This window comes from Strigops habroptila, chromosome 10, assembly GCF_004027225.2.
Source record: "Strigops habroptila isolate Jane chromosome 10, bStrHab1.2.pri, whole genome shotgun sequence".
Lineage (NCBI taxonomy): Eukaryota > Metazoa > Chordata > Aves > Psittaciformes > Psittacidae > Strigops > Strigops habroptila.
In genome coordinates, this window is record NC_046359.1 from 42,292,998 (window position 1) to 42,314,732 (window position 21,735).

At 42.9% G+C, this 21,735-nt stretch overlaps 1 protein-coding gene across 2 annotated transcripts in view; it reads left to right on the forward strand.

Annotated features, from left to right (window-relative positions):
• Nucleotides 1-21,735, forward strand: part of KCNH1 (potassium voltage-gated channel subfamily H member 1) — a 191,041-nt gene that overhangs the window by 70,730 nt on the left and 98,576 nt on the right. For both annotated transcript variants that reach the window (XR_003993536.2, XM_030499828.2), the window contains exon 8: nt 20,369-20,568. Coding sequence is in view for 1 of the 2 variants with exons in the window: in XM_030499828.2 (XP_030355688.1) it covers nt 20,369-20,568 (200 nt within the window). In the remaining variant the exon portion in view is untranslated. The remainder of the gene's footprint in view (nt 1-20,368; nt 20,569-21,735) is intronic.

The following is a 21,735-nucleotide window of genomic DNA, read 5'->3' on the forward strand; positions in this document are numbered from 1 at the left end:
AAACACCCATTAATTGCAGGTCATTTTAAATGCAACAGGATACTTGCTTCTCATTGTTCAGCAGGCTGTAGATTCATGTGAAGTGAAAAAAAAAGAGCACTTGCTATAATCATAACTGAGAAACAGCGAGTTTCCTCAAATCTCCACTGAGCCCATGTCCAGGGTGGGTAGGGAAAGCAAGCTGCTCTTCTGAGCCCCAGTTCTGAATGCTCAGGTCCTCTAGGAGAGAGATGGCAGCATGTAAATGTGCCAACTGAAGGAAAAAGTCCACACACAATCCACAAACCTGTTTACCATGAGGATCAGGTTTTACTTTCTGACAGATTTCTCCTCCACTGACTCCAACTGTGCTGTTCTGAAGTGTTCTGGGAGGAGTTTCAAAGGCTCTGACCCCGCAGGAGCTGCCAGTGTTCTGAGAGCTTTTGCAGTAAAGGGAGGCAAAACATCCTTCATCGAAGGGTTGGATTTCTTCTGAGGCTGACTCAGAATCTCTGCTTGTAAATGCACTTTCTCTTCTCATATAATGTTGTGGGGGCAGATTTTCCAGTTATGTCCGATTTGAATGGTCAAACAAGAAAGTGCCTGTTGACAGAATTGGAGACTATTTCATGTCTTGTGACACCATTTTTCTCCTAACCCTTGGCAAATTATTTTGACTAATATTTTCATGGCTGTTTGATAACTGGTGTTTTAACTTCTGCTTTTCCCCACTTGGTACACAGCAAACCTGACCTTATGTTGCTAGGCCTCTGATGCAAAACAGAGCTATGAGTACTTAGCACCTATAAAAACCAATGAACCTGGTCTTGAAGAATTATCACTGTCTATACTGGTGACCCACTGGAAAACTTTGACCTTGGACAACAGGAGATGACAGGCATAAGAGGATGTGATTTTTCAAGTTAACGATGTCAATAGCACCTAAGCAGGATATTTAATAGAGAAAATCTAGACGGGATTGTAAAAGTTGAAATGTGAATGAAGAACTTGAATGGAGAAGTCTAATAGCATAGCCTAATTCTGTCAGCTTAACCCCCCTAGTTAGTTGTGGAAACAACTGCACTTTCAATGCTAGTATTAATTTTCCTGGTCCTGTCAGGAAAGAGCTGCAATGTGCAGATATGCAGTCTCTGTAGTGTGAGAGATGGCTGCACCTTCCCAGTATCAGCTGATAAGCTCAGTGCTGATATCAGTGCAACAACAAACCCATCCTGTGCTTCTGTATTCCTTGTGTGATCTCTGCTGTTTCTGTGTTGTATCTTTCGGTAGTGAATATGCTGAGTGTGCTGTAATTCAGACTACAGACTTCAAAAATCACAATCAGGCAAGTAAACAGAGCGTAACAATGATGATAACAACTATAGATCATAAATGGTGTGGCAGCAGGGCCAGGGCAGTGACTGTCCCCCTGTGCTGGGCACTGGTGAGGCCGCACCTTGAATCCTGTGCTCAGTTCTGGGCCCCTCACAACAAAAAAGGCATTGAGGTGCTGGAGCGGGGCCAGAGAAGGGCACCGGAGCTGGTGCAGGGTCTGGAGCACAAGTGTGATGAGGAACGGCTGAGGGACCTGGGGGGGTTTAGTCTGGAGAAGAGAAGGCTCAGGGGGGACCTTATCGCTCTCTTACAACTGCCTGACAGGAGGATGGAGTGAGATGGGGTCAGTCTCTGCTCCCAAGGAACAAGTGACAGGACAAGAAGAAATGGCCTCAAGCTGTGCCAGGGGAGGTTTAGACTGGAGATGAGGAACAATTTCTTAATTGAAAGGGTTGTCGAGCATTGGAACAGGCTGCCCAGGGCAGTGGTTGAGTCTCCATCTCTGGAGGTATTGAAAAGACATGTAGATGTCGTGCTTAGGGACATGGTTTATTGATGGACTCGTCAGTGTTAGGTTTATGATTGGATTCGATGGTCTTAAAGGTCTTTTTCAACCTAAATGATTCTGTGATCATAAAACAGCTTGATTGGACCAGTGTCTTCCCATTAGAAAGGGGAAAAAACCTGAACCCCCAAACAAATAGCTTTTTAACTGATAGCTTTCTGCCTTCCACAGGCCGATGATGTGTTTTATGTTATTGCTTGTGTACTGAGTCCTTCCTACCATTTCTGATTTTAGTGCTATTATCTGTCTGCTGCCATCATGATAGTATTAGAAACAAAATGTAGCAACATCTATAATTAGGGTTATCTACACATTTTCTGTTTGACTCATATTCCTAATTTTCTAAGTATCTCCATTTCCAAGTTGAGATAATCAAGGTCAGCCATTTCTGAGAGCAAGGGTGGTGTTCGTCCATTTAACAGGATTTTGATCTTGAGAGCATATATATAAGAACATCAGGGCTGGAAACTGAAATATGACAGCAAGAGAATACTCATAGAGGAGAATTCTTAGAAAAAACCAGAGCCTTCTTTCAAGAAACATACCAACAACATAAAGACCTTTAATAGCAACCCATTGGAAAATGCTGTCCTTGAAAGACACACAAGATTATGCAGTTACTGAGCTAGCCATATGCATCGTTTCATGTCAGTTGAAGTGCTGAATAGACATAAAAATTATATGTATTGCCTTCTCTGGATGAATCACAAGAGAATTAATCATGGAAGATAGGGAGACGGGGAGATAACTGACTTTAGCGCGACTCAGGAGAAGATGGGCGTGTTTAGCTTCTGAAAGTCCTGGCTCTGAAGACAAGCTAAGGCATGTAGGCACCCTTTAGCTGCCAGTGCCTGCAGCCCAGCCTAGCAGGCTGACCACCTCCACAAGCTATGGGGAAGCAGCCCCTGGGAGAAGCAGCATGTGCTGGGCATCCAGCTGCAGGAGCATCCACAGACATGGGTTTTTGCATGGTCAGTTCTGTGCTAGACCTCGCCCAAGCTGTGTTGTTATGCACAGGTATTCATTAGCATGTCTGTCAGCCAGGTGTGACTTGTTGGTGTGTTTTGGATTGTGTGAAGTTGAGCTTTTTGCATTATTTTGTTTGTTGAGGTCCTTACAAGCATCCTCCTTTGTATCTTATTTGGGAAGTACATTCTCCTCTGCTGAGTTCTTCTCTAGCCCACTGTGACACCAGAAAGCGCTGTGTGCTTCATTTCAGGCACTGATATTTTAGATATGTGGGACAGACAATTAGTGAGTTAATTGGTGATGTCTGTGTGTTGCAAGTAACCTAATTAAGGATTTGATTACATTAATTAAACTCTTGTCCTAGACATCAGCTGTTTAATCATTTGCCTTCAGGCTCCCCCTTACTTGGGGCCTTTCTGAAACCTGGTTTGGGTTGGTAGAGTTGAGGAGTGAGTATGTGATACCGGCACAAGTGTGTCAGCACCAACACTGCAACAACTTTTTCCCCTTAAACTTATTAAAACCCAATTGTAAATATGTCACTGATCGACTTCTATACAGCTGTTCTTTGGAAGCTCTTTGAAAGTGTGATTCTCCTCCAGGGTAGTGGGAGTTTACACTGCTTTGCCTTTTGGTACATATGTACGCTGTATGTTATGCTTACGGATGCTATGCTGGATGTGCAGACCCTGAGAGAAAAAGTCTTGCTTGGCTGCTGTAGCATTAATATATGTATATTTTCCCCCCAGTACAGTTAGCTGGTTCGTATCACAGCTTGTTTTGGAGAGCCATTGATTTGTATAGGGGCAGGATTTGGGAGCTGAGCTGTAGCGAGCTTCAGCAGAACCAGCAGTGGCATAGCATGATAGAACAGTGAGGGTACTGTTTCTGAGCTTTATGAGATATTCCTGTCTTTGGTAGCCATACTGAAATGAACAGTGAATTTTGGTGTTTCTGCTGTTTAGAAAGTCTGCAGAGGTCTTGCAAATCAGTAAGGATGTGGATTTTCAGTGGAAAGCGCTTTTCAGATTTACTTTAAGGTAGAAACGTAGCATCTTTGACTTCTTGTAAGTAGATTATGGCAGAGACTCACTGGTTAATTCCCGAACTCTTCAATTCTGGTTGCTTCTCCTTTGTCTTCTGCATGGAGATATTGCAGTGGCTAGTAATTCTCATTGCAGAAAAGGCAGTGTAGTGGTTCAGTGTTTGTCAGCTGAGGGGTAATACTCTTCTTTGAAGTACCTGTGAGGGAGAGAAGAACTTGGTCAGTGAAGAAACGCCTTTCCTTCTGCATTCATCATGTTGTCTAGTTGTTTATCTGTGTGAAAGCTTGAGCCCTTGGACTGGTGTTTTAGGCCAGGCAACAGCAATTCAAACACACTGCAAATGTTGGGCTGTTGAATGAGACCCTGGTGATAGACTGTACCATTTAATGACAAGATACTTTGTGTTAGTTCTTCTTGAACTGAGTAGCCTTCATCAGGGGTACTTTGGCAGTAACTTAGAGTGATAGGAGGTGTGGACATGGGGAGGTAGTACTAGTTTCAGAAATGAGATATGTTGCACATGAATCCAGTGCAAAGGGTTTATGCCTAGAAGCTGAACATCAGAGATAGTAGCTAGATTCAGCTCAGCTGAGCACCCGTAAGCCAACCACACTTGTGTCCCCTCACAGCAATTCATTGCACATACAACTGGGAAGTCCAGGCCAGATTGTGGCTTTCCTGAAAGCAAGGAGAAATACAGGTCTTCTGTACGGATTGTTAGCTGACAGAAAGCAATGAAGAAATGGATAGTTCAGCAAGAAAAGACTAACTCTGGTGGAGTGAGTCCTATGGCAACATTGATGCTGCTACTCCTTCCTCGGAATAACTCAGATCTTTTAAATCTGAGCACTGAAGCACATGCCTAGGACTGGTTCATCCACAGCCTTGTAGCAACTGTAATGATTTATATGGCTATAAACATTTCCATGCTGACTTTGTAGCATATTTTCATCCAGCCTGTGCAGAACGGTCTAAGTGACTGTAAATGCAGTGAAAAGGGAAACAGAACAATTCCATGCAAATGTCTGTTATCCAGCAACATAGATTTCCCTGATGCTGCACCGCTAGCTCAGCTTCTGATGCTCAGGGAATGAGCACAAAGGACTAATGCGGAAACTATGTTGTCTTAATGGATTATTGGAATTGGTGACACACACGCAGAGAAAAGGAGGAATTTAGCTCTGCGTGTGTGTGACACACACGCAGAGAAAAGGAGGAATTTAGCTCTGCGTGTGTGTGTGTAAAACAAGTATTTCTACTTGCTGAATACTTCAGTTTGCCCCTCTGTTGGGGTTCTGGTCTTTTGGAGCACTCAGCAGCCCTGTGTCGTTGTTTCAGCTGAGGGTGCTCTGCAGCTTGAAGTACCAAGCCTCAGGTTAGAAAGATTGCTTTTCAGAACTGAGAAGCATTTTAAATTGATGGCACTTTTACAGTGAATACCTTTCCAGAAGACTGAACAGCAGCAAGCCTACAGAAGCCAATTCCTTTATACACAGCCTTATCCCTTGTGATTGCTGTGCCGATTAAATAACTTCAGAGTAGAAAAAGTTTGAATGGCATTTGCCTTGAGCATTCTTGTGCAGTGCTTCCTTAATGAGCTCCCACACTTTCAGCCTGTAACTTCCAGCATTCAAAGCTCTCTGTGCTCTCACTTTTGGCGTAATACAAGTCAGTTGGATGGGAGGGAGAGGGAGAGGGGAGGCCATGAGGGGTTAGGGGAGATCATGAGGGGAGAGATCATGAGGGGAGAGGAGGGGTGGCCATGAGGGGTTAGGGGAGATCATGAGGGGAGAGGATTGATCGTGAGGGGAGAGATCATGAGGGGAGAGGACGGGTGGCCACGAGGAGTGAGGGGCAGTCATGAGGGGAGATAAGGAGTAGCCATGAGGGATGAGGGGCGGCCATGGCGCCTGAGAGGTGAAGGGCAGTTGTGAGGGGAGATCATAAGGGGAGAGCAGGGGTGGCCATGGGATGCGAGGGGTGGCCACGAGGTGTGAGTGGTGGCCATGAGGGTAGATCTTGAGGGGAGATGAGGGGCGGCCATGAGGGCTAGGGGCAGCAGCTCTACAGTGTGGGCCACTTTGGGGGCAAGATGAGGGGTGGCTGTGAGTGGAGATCATGAGGGGCAGCCATGAGGGGACATCTTGAGGGGAGATCAGTTTGCCCTCAGTGTCATGGTTAATGGTGAGCTTGGCAGTGCTGGGGTAATGGATGGACTTCATGATCATAAAGGTCTTTTCCAACTTAGTTGGTTCTATGATTCTAGGATTGTAATGTTGATGAAGTGGTTTTGGGGATTTTTGTTTGTTTGATATTGTTTGGGGTTGTTTGTTTTTTTTTAAAGACTTTTATTAGCAGTTGTCCTTTCTATGTGGAGTATGGATTAAGGCAAGTAAAGGTTTTATATCCATTACAACTTAATTCTGTTCTGACGTCAGTCTAGCTGGAAGTGTAAGTCTGTCAGACAGTACAAGGGTATAATACAAGTATAATATAGGAAGGAAAAAACCCCTGAGATGAACACTCGAAGATTCCAAAGTATTTCTTTAAACAACAAAATATTTATAAATTCTCATGAACCTGCTGTGACAACGCGTTCCCACTATCACACTGCTGCCGGAATCACTAAAGGACACTGCCCCTTTCCAAAGGCTTAGGAGGAGGAGACTGTGTGCAGGTACCAGCAGAGGGAGTGAGGACTGGGCATCAACTGCTGGAGCTGTTCCGATCACAGTGGTTGTCAACAGGAAAGGGAAACATGTTTTAATGTGTGGAGTGAAGTATAGAAAGACTTCCTTTCAGGTTCTGCCTTCTGAGTGATACACATACGTGTTTTCTCCCTCCTGCACTCAGATTGGGAACATGAAAACAGAGTCCTAGGTATTCTGGTTTGTGAATCCTGGTGGTGATTCCAATCAAAAATGGTTTACTGAGTGATTTCCTGCTTTCCTGTGCCCTTCTCAGACCACACTAACATGCAGTGTGGAATGGTGTAGCATTTAAAACTGTTCGAGATTTCACATCTCTACGTTGTCAGTGGTAGAAAAATAATGTCAAACAGGAAGGGCTCCTAGCAAAATAGCAGCTGGGGAGAAAAAATGGTTCAAGATGCTGGCAAAATGCTCAGAAGAATCAGAATCTCCTCTCCTTCCAACTGTGGAGGAGTGATCTCTAGATGCTGTCCCTAGTGGCACAGTGATGAGAACCTGGGTAAGTGAATATGCTGTGAAGAGATCTGTGGTTGTGCAGAAGCTCTCGAAGCTCTTTTCAGCCAGTCTACAGAGTAGCACAAAGGACTTTACCCTTCCCTTTCACAACCTGCTTTTGACAACCTGTTTACTTAGGCTTTGTATGAAGGATATGGTTAGGACCCAACATTTTTATTTAGTGTCCTCTGCAGTAATCTCTCTGGGTTTGTTGTTTAGTCCCCTTGGCTTGTTCTAAAGTGTTTATTCTTTCATCTTTCTGGCTTATTGCCTAAGCTTTCAGAATTGAAAAAATGGAGAAAAGTAAATAAAAATCTTAGAGTATTTGCTTTAAGATATAAAAAAATGAGCAATTTATTTTCATTAGCCTCTAGCTAAGACAACATTCTCACCGTGCTATTTGTTATTACAGGCACTGTGTTTCTCTGGTCTGACTTGCACATTCTAAAGTGTCTTGCATTGCAGTCACAAAGTCGACGCTCTTCAAACAAAGCTTTTAGGGATGTTTGTTAGCCACAGCTCAGCCTACTACTGCAGCATTTCACTTACTGGTCTTAGTGAATGTTATCCTAAACAGTTTCTTCATTAAGCAGGGTTTTGGTATGATTTCTTTTTCTTGGAGAAATGAAGATTCACCCAGAGACAGTGTTTCTGTATTCTCCTGGGAGCTAGTTACCAAATGTTCAAAGATTATCAGTGCTTGTTAGCCTCTAGAAGCTGCAGAAGGTTCTGGATGCAGAAAATTAATGTTATGCCTGCAAAGGAAATAAGCTGACAGGCAAAGGGCAAAGCAAAAGGTGAAAAAATCCCAAACTCTGCTGCTTATCTCATCAGTGCTGAAAAATACTTCAGGTACAGTGTGGGAGCCAGTGCGGCTAGTGCACAGGGGAGAGGACCTGAGCTGGCAGGTCTGGGCTGAGTTCCCAGCTCTATCGCACACTGTCCCGTGTGACCTTCTACAAACTGCTCCGTGTCTCTGCTTTGCCTGCCTTGCCTCTAACTCTTCACATCTTACTCGTCTTTTACTGTGCACTGTACGTACCATACCACTGTCTACCTATTCCCTACCTCTGCAGTGCTACTGAAGTGTGTCTTCTTGACTTGGAGGGTATTGGTATTGGTAAAGGCAAGCCTGTACACAAAACTGGACATTTAAACTCTCTCTGTATTTTCACCAGTCCAGCAATCATCTGGTACTCTGTGTTCCACATTCCTAACCTCACCTATATTCCTTTTCTTCTCCTTCATACCCCCTCTTACTTATTTAGGCTTGCATCCCTGCCTCTCCCCTTTCTCCCTTCCTCCAACCCATGAAGACTCCCTGTTGTCTCAACCATCTAATTTAACTTTGATTCCCGCCTAGTCATTAGGCTTCTCTATTGAGGCCAAGAAGGTCTGGCAGCCTCTTTGATGGGTCTGCTAAGCTGTTGATTTAAATTTTGCAGGCTCTGTGATGCAGAGAGACTGCTAAATCACTGCTTCCATGACAGGTTTCTGGAAGGCTGGAGGAAGACAGAGTATTGAAGGGAAAACTGGAAGAGGTGAGAGAAAACAAGAGGGCAAAACTTATGGAAGGAAGCATGAAGAATAATTTTGGGCCACGTAAATGACAAGAATTTGACAGCAGGAAAAGGTTTAAAGAAGAGAGTGTGTGTGCATGTGTAGATGGAGAAGGCAGATAGATGGTTACCCATCAGAGCAACATTTGTCAGAGGGAGCTGAAACCATGGTGACTGGATCCTGAGTGCTCAACATCAGGAGTGATATTTAGGGACAGCTTCAAGAGATGCTTGTCCAGAAAATCTAGCTGTGTGATTTGCAGGTAGACTGTCTTATATAAAAAAAAGGTAAGAGAACAACAAATCAAAAACCTAAAAACAACCTCCAAAACAATGAAACCACCAACAGGGCTGTGTACCATTCAAAGCATGTCAAGTGAGCTTGACAGAAAAATATTTTAATAGCCTGGTGCTCATGCGCTGGTTGATTACAGCAACAGATCAAAGATAAGTATTCTGTCAAGAATCATTAATATCTGTCAGCCAGTACTAGCTATAGAATATCCAAAATTTGAGCTGTTGAAAAGCATTGTTCCTAAGACCAGTAAATATTCATGGTAGCGCACAGAGCTTACAAACAGCCTTCACGTAGCTTTTAAAAGGTGAGCATGCAGGTTATTACCACAATTTGTTAAGTGCTAAAATAAGTTCCTGCATTTTTACTTCTTTATAATTTGATAACTTCAATGCCTGTAAATGACATGGAATATATTTACCACAGTTGTTTGCCCAACTCCTACTATTAGCCTTGAATTATTGTATGAACTGCAAGGTCGTCTTGTTGCCTCCATCAGTGGGACAAAGAATTTAAGAAGATCTGGTAGATGCTACTTAGATGATACTGTATGTGGCAGAGAATTACAGAAGGCAACTTCTGCAGTGCTTAAACAAGGGAAAGACTTGTGATAACTGCAAAAACTCTCCTGGAAGTCCTGTGGTGGTGTGAAAATTATCCCTGATCTGCAAGAATTGTCAGGGAATACCTCATTAATGACTGTGACAGGATTAGGCTAGATCCAGTGTTGTGGCAGCAGAGAGTGAGGAACTGAACTGTCAGGACTTTGAGTGTTGGAATCCAAAGATGAGGATTTAAGTTCCGGAGGAGCCATTGTTCTCATCTCACATGCCCTGAATCACAGTGATGAACAGTTTACTCTGAGGTTTGGCTCTTGATGATGTGCTAGGGCTAACTTAAACCGAGATTCTAGCTACTCTTACCAATTGCTACAGCCACCTTATATCCCTGGGGTTCCTAAGACTTTGTTCATGCATACATGTGAAATCATTTAAACCAATCTTAGAAATTGCCTGTTTCCTAGGATGTTTGGGAAGTGCTAGGATAGTAGGTGTTCTTCACCTGCTGGAGAACCTCTCCAAGGAAAGCTTCCTGGAGCATGCCTGCCAGAAAATGCATTACTCTGTGAGAGGTGGGAGCAGAGAGGTCTGTGTTTATGGCCAGAGATACCTGCCTCTCCTATTCTAGTCAGTTACTTCATGGTTAAAAGGTTCTAAGGATATGGAGATTTTGGCTTCATATCCCTGCTGTATTTATGGAGATTGGAACAGATCTGACTCTTTCCTAACTCAAAACTCTTCTCCTTTCTCTTTCTCTCAAAATACTCAGTCACCTTTCAGTGAAGGAACTCTACTGGAAAATGGGAGACTTGAGTTTAGGTCTCTACTCCTGCACTGAGATTTGAAATGCAGGCCTGTTGTATCCCAGATGTTGCAGGGGTTATAGTTGCAGCCTTCCCTAAATCATTCTTCCTTAAGCAAGGAAAAGCTTTGTGTGCTTAATTGCTGCCTGAGGTTTGTAGATGAAAATTATGTACAGAGGTATTTCATTATCTTTGAGAGTCCTCTGTACTTTTTGCTGGCCAGCTTCAGTTTGTAGCATCTGCAAATGCCATTCTTGTGTGCCTCACTGGTTCGGGCTCTGCACAAGCAGTAGAGTGCTCTAAAAAGTTCCCAGGGGGATATTACTACATCATTACTTCTGACTGCATAAGTTTGTATATGTGTAAATATGTTTGCATTTTGTGCTGACTTGCTGACAAACTCATCAAAGCACAAAACACAGCTACCTGATGTTTTCTAGGTGTCAGATGATTTCGACATAATGAGGCAGTATCTCTCATGCAGTAACATCTACCCCTGAATATAATGATGTATCTCTTTTAGAAGTTAGGTGTGGAACTCCCAGCTGTATGCATGCTTACCTTTACTGCTGCTTTCCGTCCTGCTGAGTTGTAATAAACCAGCAGAGTCAGCCTGGAAGACAAGCATCTTTGAAAGTGGAGCTATATGAACAGTAATGATTGCTCATTTCTGAAAGTTAGGCTATAACCCTCATCACCATTCCAGATGAAAGTATTCTTCTCACATGCAGTCATCCATGGTTTCTCATTAAAAACCCAAATAGTTGTCTCAGTGGTTTTGGGTTTTTTTTTCTGATAAGCCATATGTGTCTTCACTAACCTGTCATTTCACTTGTCAGTAAAGCAGGCCTCCTAGAGACGCCATGGTGGATGAGCTTTTCCTGTGTCACATTCCTGCACATACTGTAGCACCTATTGATTTTGGCCTGCAAGTGCATCTCTGATGAGTGTGTGGGAGGAGCATGACTCAGACCTAGTCATTCTCGTGGCAATTATTCTTTAACCACCTCAAATTAGTCTTCAGCTGTGAATGTTGTCTTTATCTCAGACATAATTAAAAACATCGTAACAACATAATTAAAAAAGTATTCTTATTTGTGTTATAAACATCATTAAATATTTGTAGCTACTTAATGGCACTGGAGAAGGGAAGCTTTTGGACCGGTTTGCCTTAAGGTTTGTTTGGGAGGTGTTTGAAAACCCTGCAAGGAATATAGTCACATAACTTGTTTGTACTTGTTGTGTGTGCAAGATGGGATTGGCAGGTCACTCAGTGTCAGCTGGAGAGCATCTTGAAGTCTTTCTGTGGTTATTGAAGTCACAACACCCTGGGAGCCTGGCTTATCAAGGTTATTACATCAGAAGCTTCAGACTGAGCCGCAGAGAAGCAAAACACGCAGGCACAGCACAGTCCAGTTAAGTGCAATAGCTTTAGGGGCTTAATTTCACAGTAAAGTTGATCTGAACTGAGAATTAATTGTTGTCCTTAACTCTGGTATCTATTCATCCTGTCAGGTGCAGCCATGCTCTTAACTCTAGTGGGCTGGCCTGTCAACTGAACAGGCTTGACAGCTCCTTGGTGATTAACACAACCTCTCTGTGCAGTCAGTGGAGATCCATGGTTGTTGTGCAGCATGACTGCTTGGAGCAAAGTCAGCTTGAAGGGTGCTAGTGAGTGGGTACAGAGCCCATCAGAGTGTGCAGCAGCATTGTAGGGAAAAGGCCAGAAAGTCTGGATAAAAGATGATCTCCTTGAGCCTCTCTAGATTTCCCTCCTGCAAGACTTTGTGGAAAACACCATACAAATCATAGAGGAACTATGGTAAATAGAGAAACCAGAAAAACCGTGTATGTAAGCCGTTTCATGTGGAAAGAGAGCAGCTTTTCCTTTTTATTCACTCCTTTCTCTAATCTTTTCCAGACTGTTGTTTTTATGTGTAGTTCTATTTCAGTAATAGATTTTAAAAACATGAGAGTTTGCGTCTAATTGGTGGTAACCATTTCAGATAAGTTGAGGGGAGATAAAAAACAGCTTTCAAAGCAAAAGCCTTCATATTGGTGTAAGTCAGTAAAAACCTAGAAGCAGTATCTGGAGATTTAATTTTAAGCAAGTACTTGAAAATGGCCATGCATTACCCTGTATAAACTGTAGAAGAAAAATGATGCCCTTAAATGGTTCTGTCGTCATTTAAATGGTGATCTGTTCATTAGTGCTGGGAAATGAAATGGAAATCCATTCCAATTTTCTAGACAATTTAAATTTTATTGTCCATAAAATTCTAAAACCCAGTAAAATAGTGTCCTTTCTTGCAAATGGCAGAGGATTTAATCAGATTTTGCCATTGGAATAATTCCAACTATGGTCAAACCTGCTAGTGAATACACTGAGCTGAAGTCAGCCCTTGTTGGTAGAAGTGTCCCACTGGTGAGTCTGGCCTCGTATGTTTGGAATACAGATGGTTTTTGCAGCTGTAATCTGTTTGTACAGTTAGTTTCCTCTTGATAATCAAATTGGCTTAGTCTAAAGCAAGCCTTAGTGTTCGCTGAAGTACACATGCTTCAAACAGAACATCAAGATCCTGCTCCACATTTAAAACCCCTTATGACCCTCCTGAAGATGTTCTGACAAATATCTTGTTCTTTACAGGAATTGTAGTTATTTTAACTACTTGTGAAAATCAGTACGTTGCCTGGCCATTCTGTCTTACCTCATTAGAGGTGAAACCCTTTTTGGTATCAAGGGCTAAGGCCCCGATTTCAGTTCATTACTAGGCATTACTGTGCTTGCAGTTACTCATGGCTATCTGGCGGTTTTAGGAATTTACCTGTAAGTTGAGGCAGAACAAATACATTTATATATGAAGAGGAGCATAGCCAGCAGGTCAAGGGAGGTGAATTCTGCCCTTCTACTCTGCTCTGGAGTACTGCGTCCAGCTCTGGAGTCCTCAGTCCAGGAAAGACATGGGCCTGTTAGAGAGGGTGCAGAGAAGGGCCACAAAAATGATCAGAGGGATGGAGCACCTCTGCTATAGGACAGGCTGAAAGAGTTGGGGTTGTTTAGCCTGGAGAAGAGAAGACTTCAGGGAGACCTTATTGCAGCCTTTCAGTTCTTTTAAGAAGGGCCTATGAGAAATATGGGGAGAGACTTTTCAGCAGGGCCTGCTGTGACAGGACGAGGGGTGATGGGTTTAAACTAAAAGAGGGAGATTCAGGCTGGGTGTGAGGAAGAAATTCTTTACAATGAGGGTGGTGAAACACTGGCACAGGCTGCCCAGAGAGGTGGTGGATGCCCCATCCCTGGAGACATTCCAGGCCAGGCTGGATGTGGTTCTGGGCAACCTGATCTACGTGAAGATGTCCCTGCTCATTGCAGGGGGTTGGAACTGGATGAGCTTTGAAGGTCCCTTCCAACCCAAACTGTTCTACAATTCATGTATCTAGTTTATGACGCACCTTTGGTTGTAAATGATGTTAGCCCACTGGGACTAACCCAGTCAGCGGAAGTACAGGGCCTTGCAGAAATACTGATACCTTCAGCAAGTTTAAGTGAGAGGAGTCAGGTGAACTCCTTGGTCTGCAGGTGCTGTTTGTTTCTAGAATAAGAACATGCAGCCTTGTTTTCCTGAAAGTGAGAGAAACTTGTGGGTAGGGATTTCAAAGTGTACCAGCTTGAAGTCTCTCCATATCCAGGATGCTCTTCTCTTTTATTCCATTTACTGTCATACTTGTGGGCTTCTCTTTACAGCACATGTGTAACGTACAACCAGACTCTTACTCCTTAATTTTACAACCAAGGACACATCCAAGTCCCCACAGGCCAGTTCTGACTTGTTATACATCTGATTATTTTAGTAATCTGCTTTTCTACATGCATATTGGCTGCAGTGGAGTCTGTGGCTATCATTAAATCCCTCTCTGGATGGCTGTTAGTGCCTTTCAGTGTAAATATCATACAAAACTCTAGCTTTCAAAACAAATGAATGATGATAAGAGGGCTGGAGCACCTCCCGTATGAAGACAGGCTGAGAAAGTTGGGGCTGTTCAGCCTGGAGAAGAGAAGGCTGCGTGGAGATCTCATAGCAGCCTTCCAGTATCTGAAGGGGGCCTATAAGAATGCTGGTGAGGGACTCTTCACTGGGGACTGTAGTGGTAGGACAAGGGGTAATGGGTTCCAACTTAAACAGGGGAAGTTTAGATTAGATATAAGGAAGAAGTGCTTTACAGTGACGGTGGTGAAGCACTGGAATGGGTTGCCCAGGGAGGTTGTGGATGCTCCATCCCTGGCGGTGTTCAAGGCCAGGTTGGACAGAGCCTTGGGCCACGTGGTTTAGAGCAAGGTGTCCCTGCCCATGGCAGGGGGGTTGGAACTAGATGATCTTAAGGTCCTTTCCAACCCTTACTGTTCTATGATTCTATGAGTTTTGTGAATCAAGACTCTTGCCATTTTACTTGTTTGGACACTTCTTAATTTGCCAAAATCCATACTTTGCAGTGTTCATTAGTGGGATTGTGTTAGTTTAGTCAGGTGCTGCTGTAGGAGGTAAGAGCCCTGGAGGTAAGAGCCACCCTTCCTTTGCACAGATTGCCAGGGGGCCCTTCATCCTCTCGTTTCATAAGCAGGCTCTTGGATCCAAGCTGCAGCCTTTCGGAGAGTGCAAACTGGTGCTGGCCGTTGACTGTGAGTTTAGAGAGAGCTGTTTGTGTTGGAAGTTTGTTTTATTGGCTTTTATTCACTTTGGCTCCGATCACTCCTCTGATCAGTTTTGGTCTGTGTGTTTTCCCATGCTGTTTATCTCAGCCCAAACATGCTGAAGGCAAAAGCAAAACCTGTTAGAGATTCGTGCTGCCCACGATGCCCAGGCTTGTGAAATTCTGGTGAGCCAAAACACCTGCAATTGCTGCTACCAGCTGTGTGGGTGCTACCATATCGAAGCAAAATAGAAACCCACCAGATTTGAAGCATCCTTGGAGATGCTGGAGGTCAGCATCTGTGGAAGGTTTGGTGTTTTACCAACACTCACATATCTTCTTCCATATTAAGCCTTAAACTGGTAAAATGTAAGTCGTTTCAAGTCCCTGAGATAACAGGAGGTTATTTGCCTGAGGGTCTGTGCTGCTGTAGTAGCAGTCTGCTTTTGTTTCGTACAGTTAGGAAACAGTGTGGGCAGAGAAGCAGTGGGAGCCATTCTTAACTCTTCCCTTTCTGCCCTTGCGCGCTGCAGACAGCCTATTTTAAGGTGCGCAGATGTTTCTGCTACTCTAGTCCTTGGTAGTTGCTTAAGTGGCTTCTTAGAGCAGCTGTTCCCTTGTTTATGTCTCTGATTTCATTGCAGTTCTTGGGTTTTTTGGTGATGGGAAGAGGAAAAAAAATCTTGTCTCTGGTGTTCTGTTGCTTTGCCCTTATCAACTGTGTCCTCACTGGTGGCCTGTCCTTCTGCAGGAGAGGCATTTGCATTGTAGCTGGGGCCCAGTGTTGTCGTTCTATGGGCCATCTGTTGTCAGCAGGGTGATTTCTGCAAATGTGATGAGGAGTGTGAGAACATTTGCAGTTTAATAAAATTTGCCTGTAGGCTCTCATCTTTCACTCTAGAAGTGGTTCTGCCACATGAGAGCTTGGTGCTCCCATTCCTCATGGTCTGTTTAGGCTTTCTGCTTTGCTCTTTGCCATTGAGCTGATTTTCAGACTTACTCAGTTGATAGTAGCGTGCCAGTTCTTTGATCTTTGCCATTACCACTGCCTTGCTTTTGCTCGTGGGGTACCTAAGATGAGGTGCAAATTACAAGCTGTGGGAGTGAAAGAGGAGGGAGGTGTAGCTGTGTATCAGTTCAGTTCGGGAGAATAGAGAGCCTTAGGAAGAGCAGGATCAAACAGTCGCAGGAGCAGCATGAGGGAGAGCTCTACTGGGAATGGAGTTTTACTTCAAAAAAAGAAAAGAAGTCTTTTTTTCCCCAGATTGTAAAATTGAGGAATTGATGTACATGCTAAGAGCACAGTAACAATTCTAATTTGTTTTATACCATGTGAAAATGTTATGTAAGCATACTGTGAGAATTCATAAAGTGCATAATATTGATTTACCTATTAGATTATGGCTAAGATGCTTCCATTTATTTTCTACTAACTAAAAAAAAAAAAGATAGCTCTATTCATTGTATTAAGAAGAGAAAATATCCAAAGGGGGCTACAAGGATGCTGGAGAGGGACTCTTCTTCAGGGACTGGAGTGACAGGACAAGGGGTGATGGGTTCAAACTGAAACAGGGGAAGTTCAGGTTAGATCTAAGGCAGAAGCTCTTCCCTGTGAGGGTGCTGAGGCGCTGGCACAGACTTTTCCCAGAGAAGCTGTGGCTGCCCCATCCCTGGCAGTGTTCAAGGCCAGGTTGGACACAGGGGCTTGGAGCAACCTGCTCTAGTGGAAGGTGTCCCTGCCCGTGGCAGGGGTTGGAGCTGGATGAGCTTGAAGGTCCCTTCCAACACAAACCATTCTATGAAAAGGTAGATAAAATATTATGAGTAAGAAACGTTACAATATCCTAAGCTTCCTAAAGAAGTAGCAAATTAAGCAGCTCTGCATCTCAGTGGAAAATGAGACAAGCTATTTAAATTCTGTACTATTGTATAACATTCCATAGATACCCGATAAGTAAATCTTTGTTTAGATGCTTTGGTTTCAAGTTGCAAGACTACAAATAACAATTCTCTCAGAAGCAGTGTTGTGAACAATCTGTTGATAGATACCTGCTCAGTTTGATGTTTGCTTGCAGCCTGTAATGCATAGCTCAGCGTTTAACTGCCATACTCTCTCCCCAGAAGAGGCATAATTACCACTACTCAAGGCCCCTAATCTCAGGCAGTTATAAGATCTTACATTGTTCTAATTGCAAATTTAAAAATCATGTGCTTTTCTCATATAATTATGTTATAATCCAGGCAATTATTACTTTCTAAAAAATTAGTTTCTTTTTATCTGATCAGTGTTAATTTTGTGTGACCTCACACGGTGTTATCTGAAAAACGCCTCTGAGGCGTGCAGTTTGTGTGCTTAATTTACCGCGTTTCGTCTGCGGTGAGAAGAGATCCAGTGCAACAGGTTTGCAAGGCTGTTCTTTACTCTCAGCCATCTACAATCATTTGTTGTAAACTAGGAACTTGTTAGCAAAACAAAAGTGGAATTACACATTTAAATCGTCTACTATTTGTAAATTCAGGTGCTTGCTCTTTAAATAGTATTTAGGTTAGCACAGACTACTCCTTATGTATGTAAAAGGTGTTGGTTTAGGGTTTTTAATTGGTAAGTGGAAGTTACATGCAGACAGACTTTCTGCATCAGCTTTCCCAAAGTGAAAATGAAGGCAGTTCGCTTTTAGAAAGCACTGCAAGTCTTGGGGACGAGATGTAAGAGGATGTGCACTAGTTGCTGTAGGTCTCACTTGTTGCTGTATTGTTCTTATGCACACATTTTGTATGCAAGGGCTTTGGATGAGTGCATTTTGAACAAATCATCATCAGTCTGATGATTCATCTCAGGAACTGCATGCAGCACTTACATCTGTAATTGGGGTAATTGCAAAACTCTCATTCTTACAGATAGAAATCCTTCCTGTTATAATTCCAAAACCAGATCACAGCTCTTTTACTGTGCTAGTTGAGGCCTACACTGGCTTGTATTTATTTCTCTGTTCTTATTTGTTGCATCGTTCAAAGCAGATGATTTGGTGACCTTTCCAACCTGTGTCTGACCTTCATGAGTCACTTGTGCGGGTAATTGGCTATTGAAATGACTCTGTTTTTATCTCTGCTGTTATTTAAACACTGCTTTAAATGGGGTGGCACAGACTGCATTGTAAGTAGGTAGCCACATTGTTGGGGACAAGGTGTTTTTCTTTATCGGCAGAAAAGAATATTAATGGGGGGGGGTCCTGTCTTTTCTGAGGGATATTGACTCTCATGGGGAGGAGGTATTGGAGATTTTGCTCTGTCATAAATTGCCCAACTGTTTTCCTGTGTGTGTTGCTGGAATCTTTCTGGGGCTGCAGTGTGCTGCAGTGGGTTCATTTCAGTATTCCAGAAGAAGGAAGAGGCACACAGCTAGCTATTTCGGTGCAGAAGAGGTCGATGTTTAATATGCTAATGGCTCTACCCAATATTAGGCTGCAAAACCCCTTGGCTTTAATGTGTCTTTAGTAGTAATAATGTGGTTAACTAATGATAAATTAAGGATTGCAAGTTTGGAGATTTTTTTTCTTTTTTAGTAAAAAATGAATGTAGGCAAACTAGGACATAGGGAAAGGTAATGCTGTTCAAATACAAAATATTCATGGATTAAGGAGCATTTATAGTCAATGTGGGGGTTTTGGAAGCATTTTTTCATTCTTCAGACTTCGTGGTATGGTTTAGCTCAGGCACAAGTTAAAGTTAAACAGAGAAATGATCTCCACATTTCTGGTCACTGAATCCCTATTCGTACTCTCCACTTCTTTTAAACTGAGTTCACACATTTCGCTATCTATTTTTATACCTGTCTCTGCAGAGGGGTAGTTGGTAAAAGGGGGAGCTGGTCTCTACAGGAACTCCTGAAAAGAAGTCAGAGAGCAGCAGGAAGGAATCCTGTAGAGAATCAGCAGTGTAAAGGCCTGGAGCAAGTCTGAATTTAAATTGTACCTCTCGACGGTCAGGGGAAAGACAGTCCTGGAAGTTTAATTTGCACATTGATCATAAAGCCCTAAAGCATCTCAGTTGGCTTAAAGGTATCTGCTTATAACACTGACCTGAATAAATAGCTGCATTCTCAAAGGAATGAATGAGAGGAAGGACTTTTTCTTTTTTCTTTTTTTTTTTTTTAAGAGGGAGTGAGGAAGGAATAAACAGCAAAAAGGGGTATTTAGATAAGGGAGAACATTATTTTTTATAAATGTGATTTCTCAAGTATGTATTTTTATCTCAAGTGGAAGAGATATGATACTGCCAATTTGGTGCCTGTTTTGGGGTACTGGAAATGATAAAGAGGAAGAACCTCCCCAGCAAGCCCAAGCACTTACTGGTGGTTGCTGGCGCATCTGCAGTCAGACTGTTACTCTAGAGCCGGTCACTCACGTGTCACTGACCCAATTCACAACAGAGCAAAGCTCCCCTGTGGGCTTCCTGTCCTTCCCTTTCATTCCAGGCTGGAATGGCTGGAAGAGCCTAAGTCCCAGCTTCTGCAAGTCATCAAAACATGGCCATTGAGACTGCCACCAGCCTGCTGTTCTGTCTTGGGCTTTGGCAGGCAGATCTTCTCGAGTCCTGTGTGTTTCCATCTGCTTCTTTCCACACCTGGAATTACTGCCTTTTTTCCTTTCTCATGTTTATTGTTAAACCCATCTTGATGAACCAGCTGGCTTCATGACTGTGTGGAATGAAGTCGGAAGGGCTGTGCAGTGGGCTGCCTTTGAGGGCTCCAGTTTTTACCTCAGGCCTTGCTGGTTCTCTGCCTGAAAAATAGAAAACATAATGTGAGTTTTTATGTATCGTTAAGCTTACATCTATAAATCACTGACCCATGGTAGCTGTTTATTACATATTCCATCTTCTGCTTTGATGCATTGCTATTGTCACACTGAGGTGGGTAATGATGACTCGGCTTACTACTGTGGTAATGCACTTAAAGCTTTGAAATCTGTCACCGATGGCATTTTAACACAGGTGCTATAAACCAGAGATGAAATTTTAAAGTATTTGCCGTCAAGCCGTTTCTCTTAAAATTCTTGTGTCTTCTATTGTGGTTTCCTAAGCTTTTGGATACTACGGAGTTGTTTCATGGACAAAGAGTTGTGTTTCAGGAGCTCTGTGTTGCAGGGCTTGTCAGCACAAAGCTGAGGGCAGCACGACAAAACTGGTCCTCAGTTTGTAGTGCTGCAGATGACCTCTATGAGCCTGTGCTCATCAGGCCTCCCTAAGAAAGTACTGCTGTTGCATGGGCCTGGCATTTCCAGTCTTAAAGCACAGTGGAACACAGACTGATCATCACAACTTATTATGTATTATATCCACTGTTTTTCTTGTGTTTTTACAGCCCTTCTGTATGCAACCATTTTTGGTAATGTGACAACCATATTTCAGCAAATGTATGCTAATACCAACAGATACCATGAAATGCTGAACAGTGTCCGGGACTTTCTAAAGCTCTACCAGGTCCCTAAAGGACTGAGTGAACGTGTGATGGATTACATCGTTTCCACCTGGTCAATGTCCAGAGGAATAGATACTGAAAAGGTAAGGAAATTAAGCTGCAAGGAAAGAAGTCACATCCTGAAAGTATTTCATGAACATAAACAGGAGGTACTTTCTTAGGAAAGGAGACAAATATTCTTTAAATAGTTCCAAGTAGTAGCTTCCCTTAATTTTAAACTTTCAAATACAGTATTTCAACTGTTCTGTCACACTGACATATGTTAGTGGTAGAAGTATCTACATTTTTCTGGTGATAGGGTATGAAACAGTGTGAAAATGATGAAGGAAAGAGCTTGATTTCCAGTAAACAAAGAAGGTTCCAAGTTCTAACACAACCGCAGGATTTCTTCAGATGAGATTTGTTAAAAATACTGTTTCTGTTGTGTGAAATTGTTTGCAGCTCTTTGGGCCTGAATGCAAAGTAAAATTCGTTTTGTATTTGTGGAATGTGAATGTGATATTCTGTGTTCAGGTAAAGATAACGATGAAAGCTGGAAGTCATCGCTGTCCCAATGTATTATATGAAATCTGCCTTATGTGAGGCAAATGTTATCATCCTAATTCATTGAATTTAGAAGTCAATTCCCACTGTGTCTTTTAAAATAACAAATGGCCCTTCCGCAGAACAAATGTACAAAAGCAACTACTTGCTGCTTTCATACTAGTTGCCAGCTTTTGTGGAGCTAGATACTGGTTTTCTTACTGCTTGTAGAGAGATGTGATTTATGAGGTGCTTCATTCAGGAAACCATACCAATGCTCTGGTCACCAGCCTTCTGGTTGGAGGCTTCACTTAGTATTCAAAACTGTAGCTGATGCAGTTAGAGAGCAAACAGTCTCATTTCTGTCTAGCTTTAAAGCATCGTTACGGAAGAGTAGAACAGATGTGGCCTTGCACTGGGCTGTCTGGAGACCAGTGGGTATATGGGGTACTGTTTGCTTTCCTAAATGCCATTTAGATTCTAGACCATGATCCTGGGAAGCACTGTCTGTCATACCAGCTTTCAGAAAGAAATCGTTTTTTAGTATTGGATAGTGCTGATTTGAAGCTTCTAGGCCTATATTCTCACCAAATACCTATGTGCAGTGCTATGGGTTTGAGGTAGGTACAATTGGGGAGAGTGGAGAGGCAACGTCTGAGGATACATAGTGTAATAAATGCTTGTGCTTTCATTCACCCCCCAGTACAAGCTCCTCTCATCATTTTAAC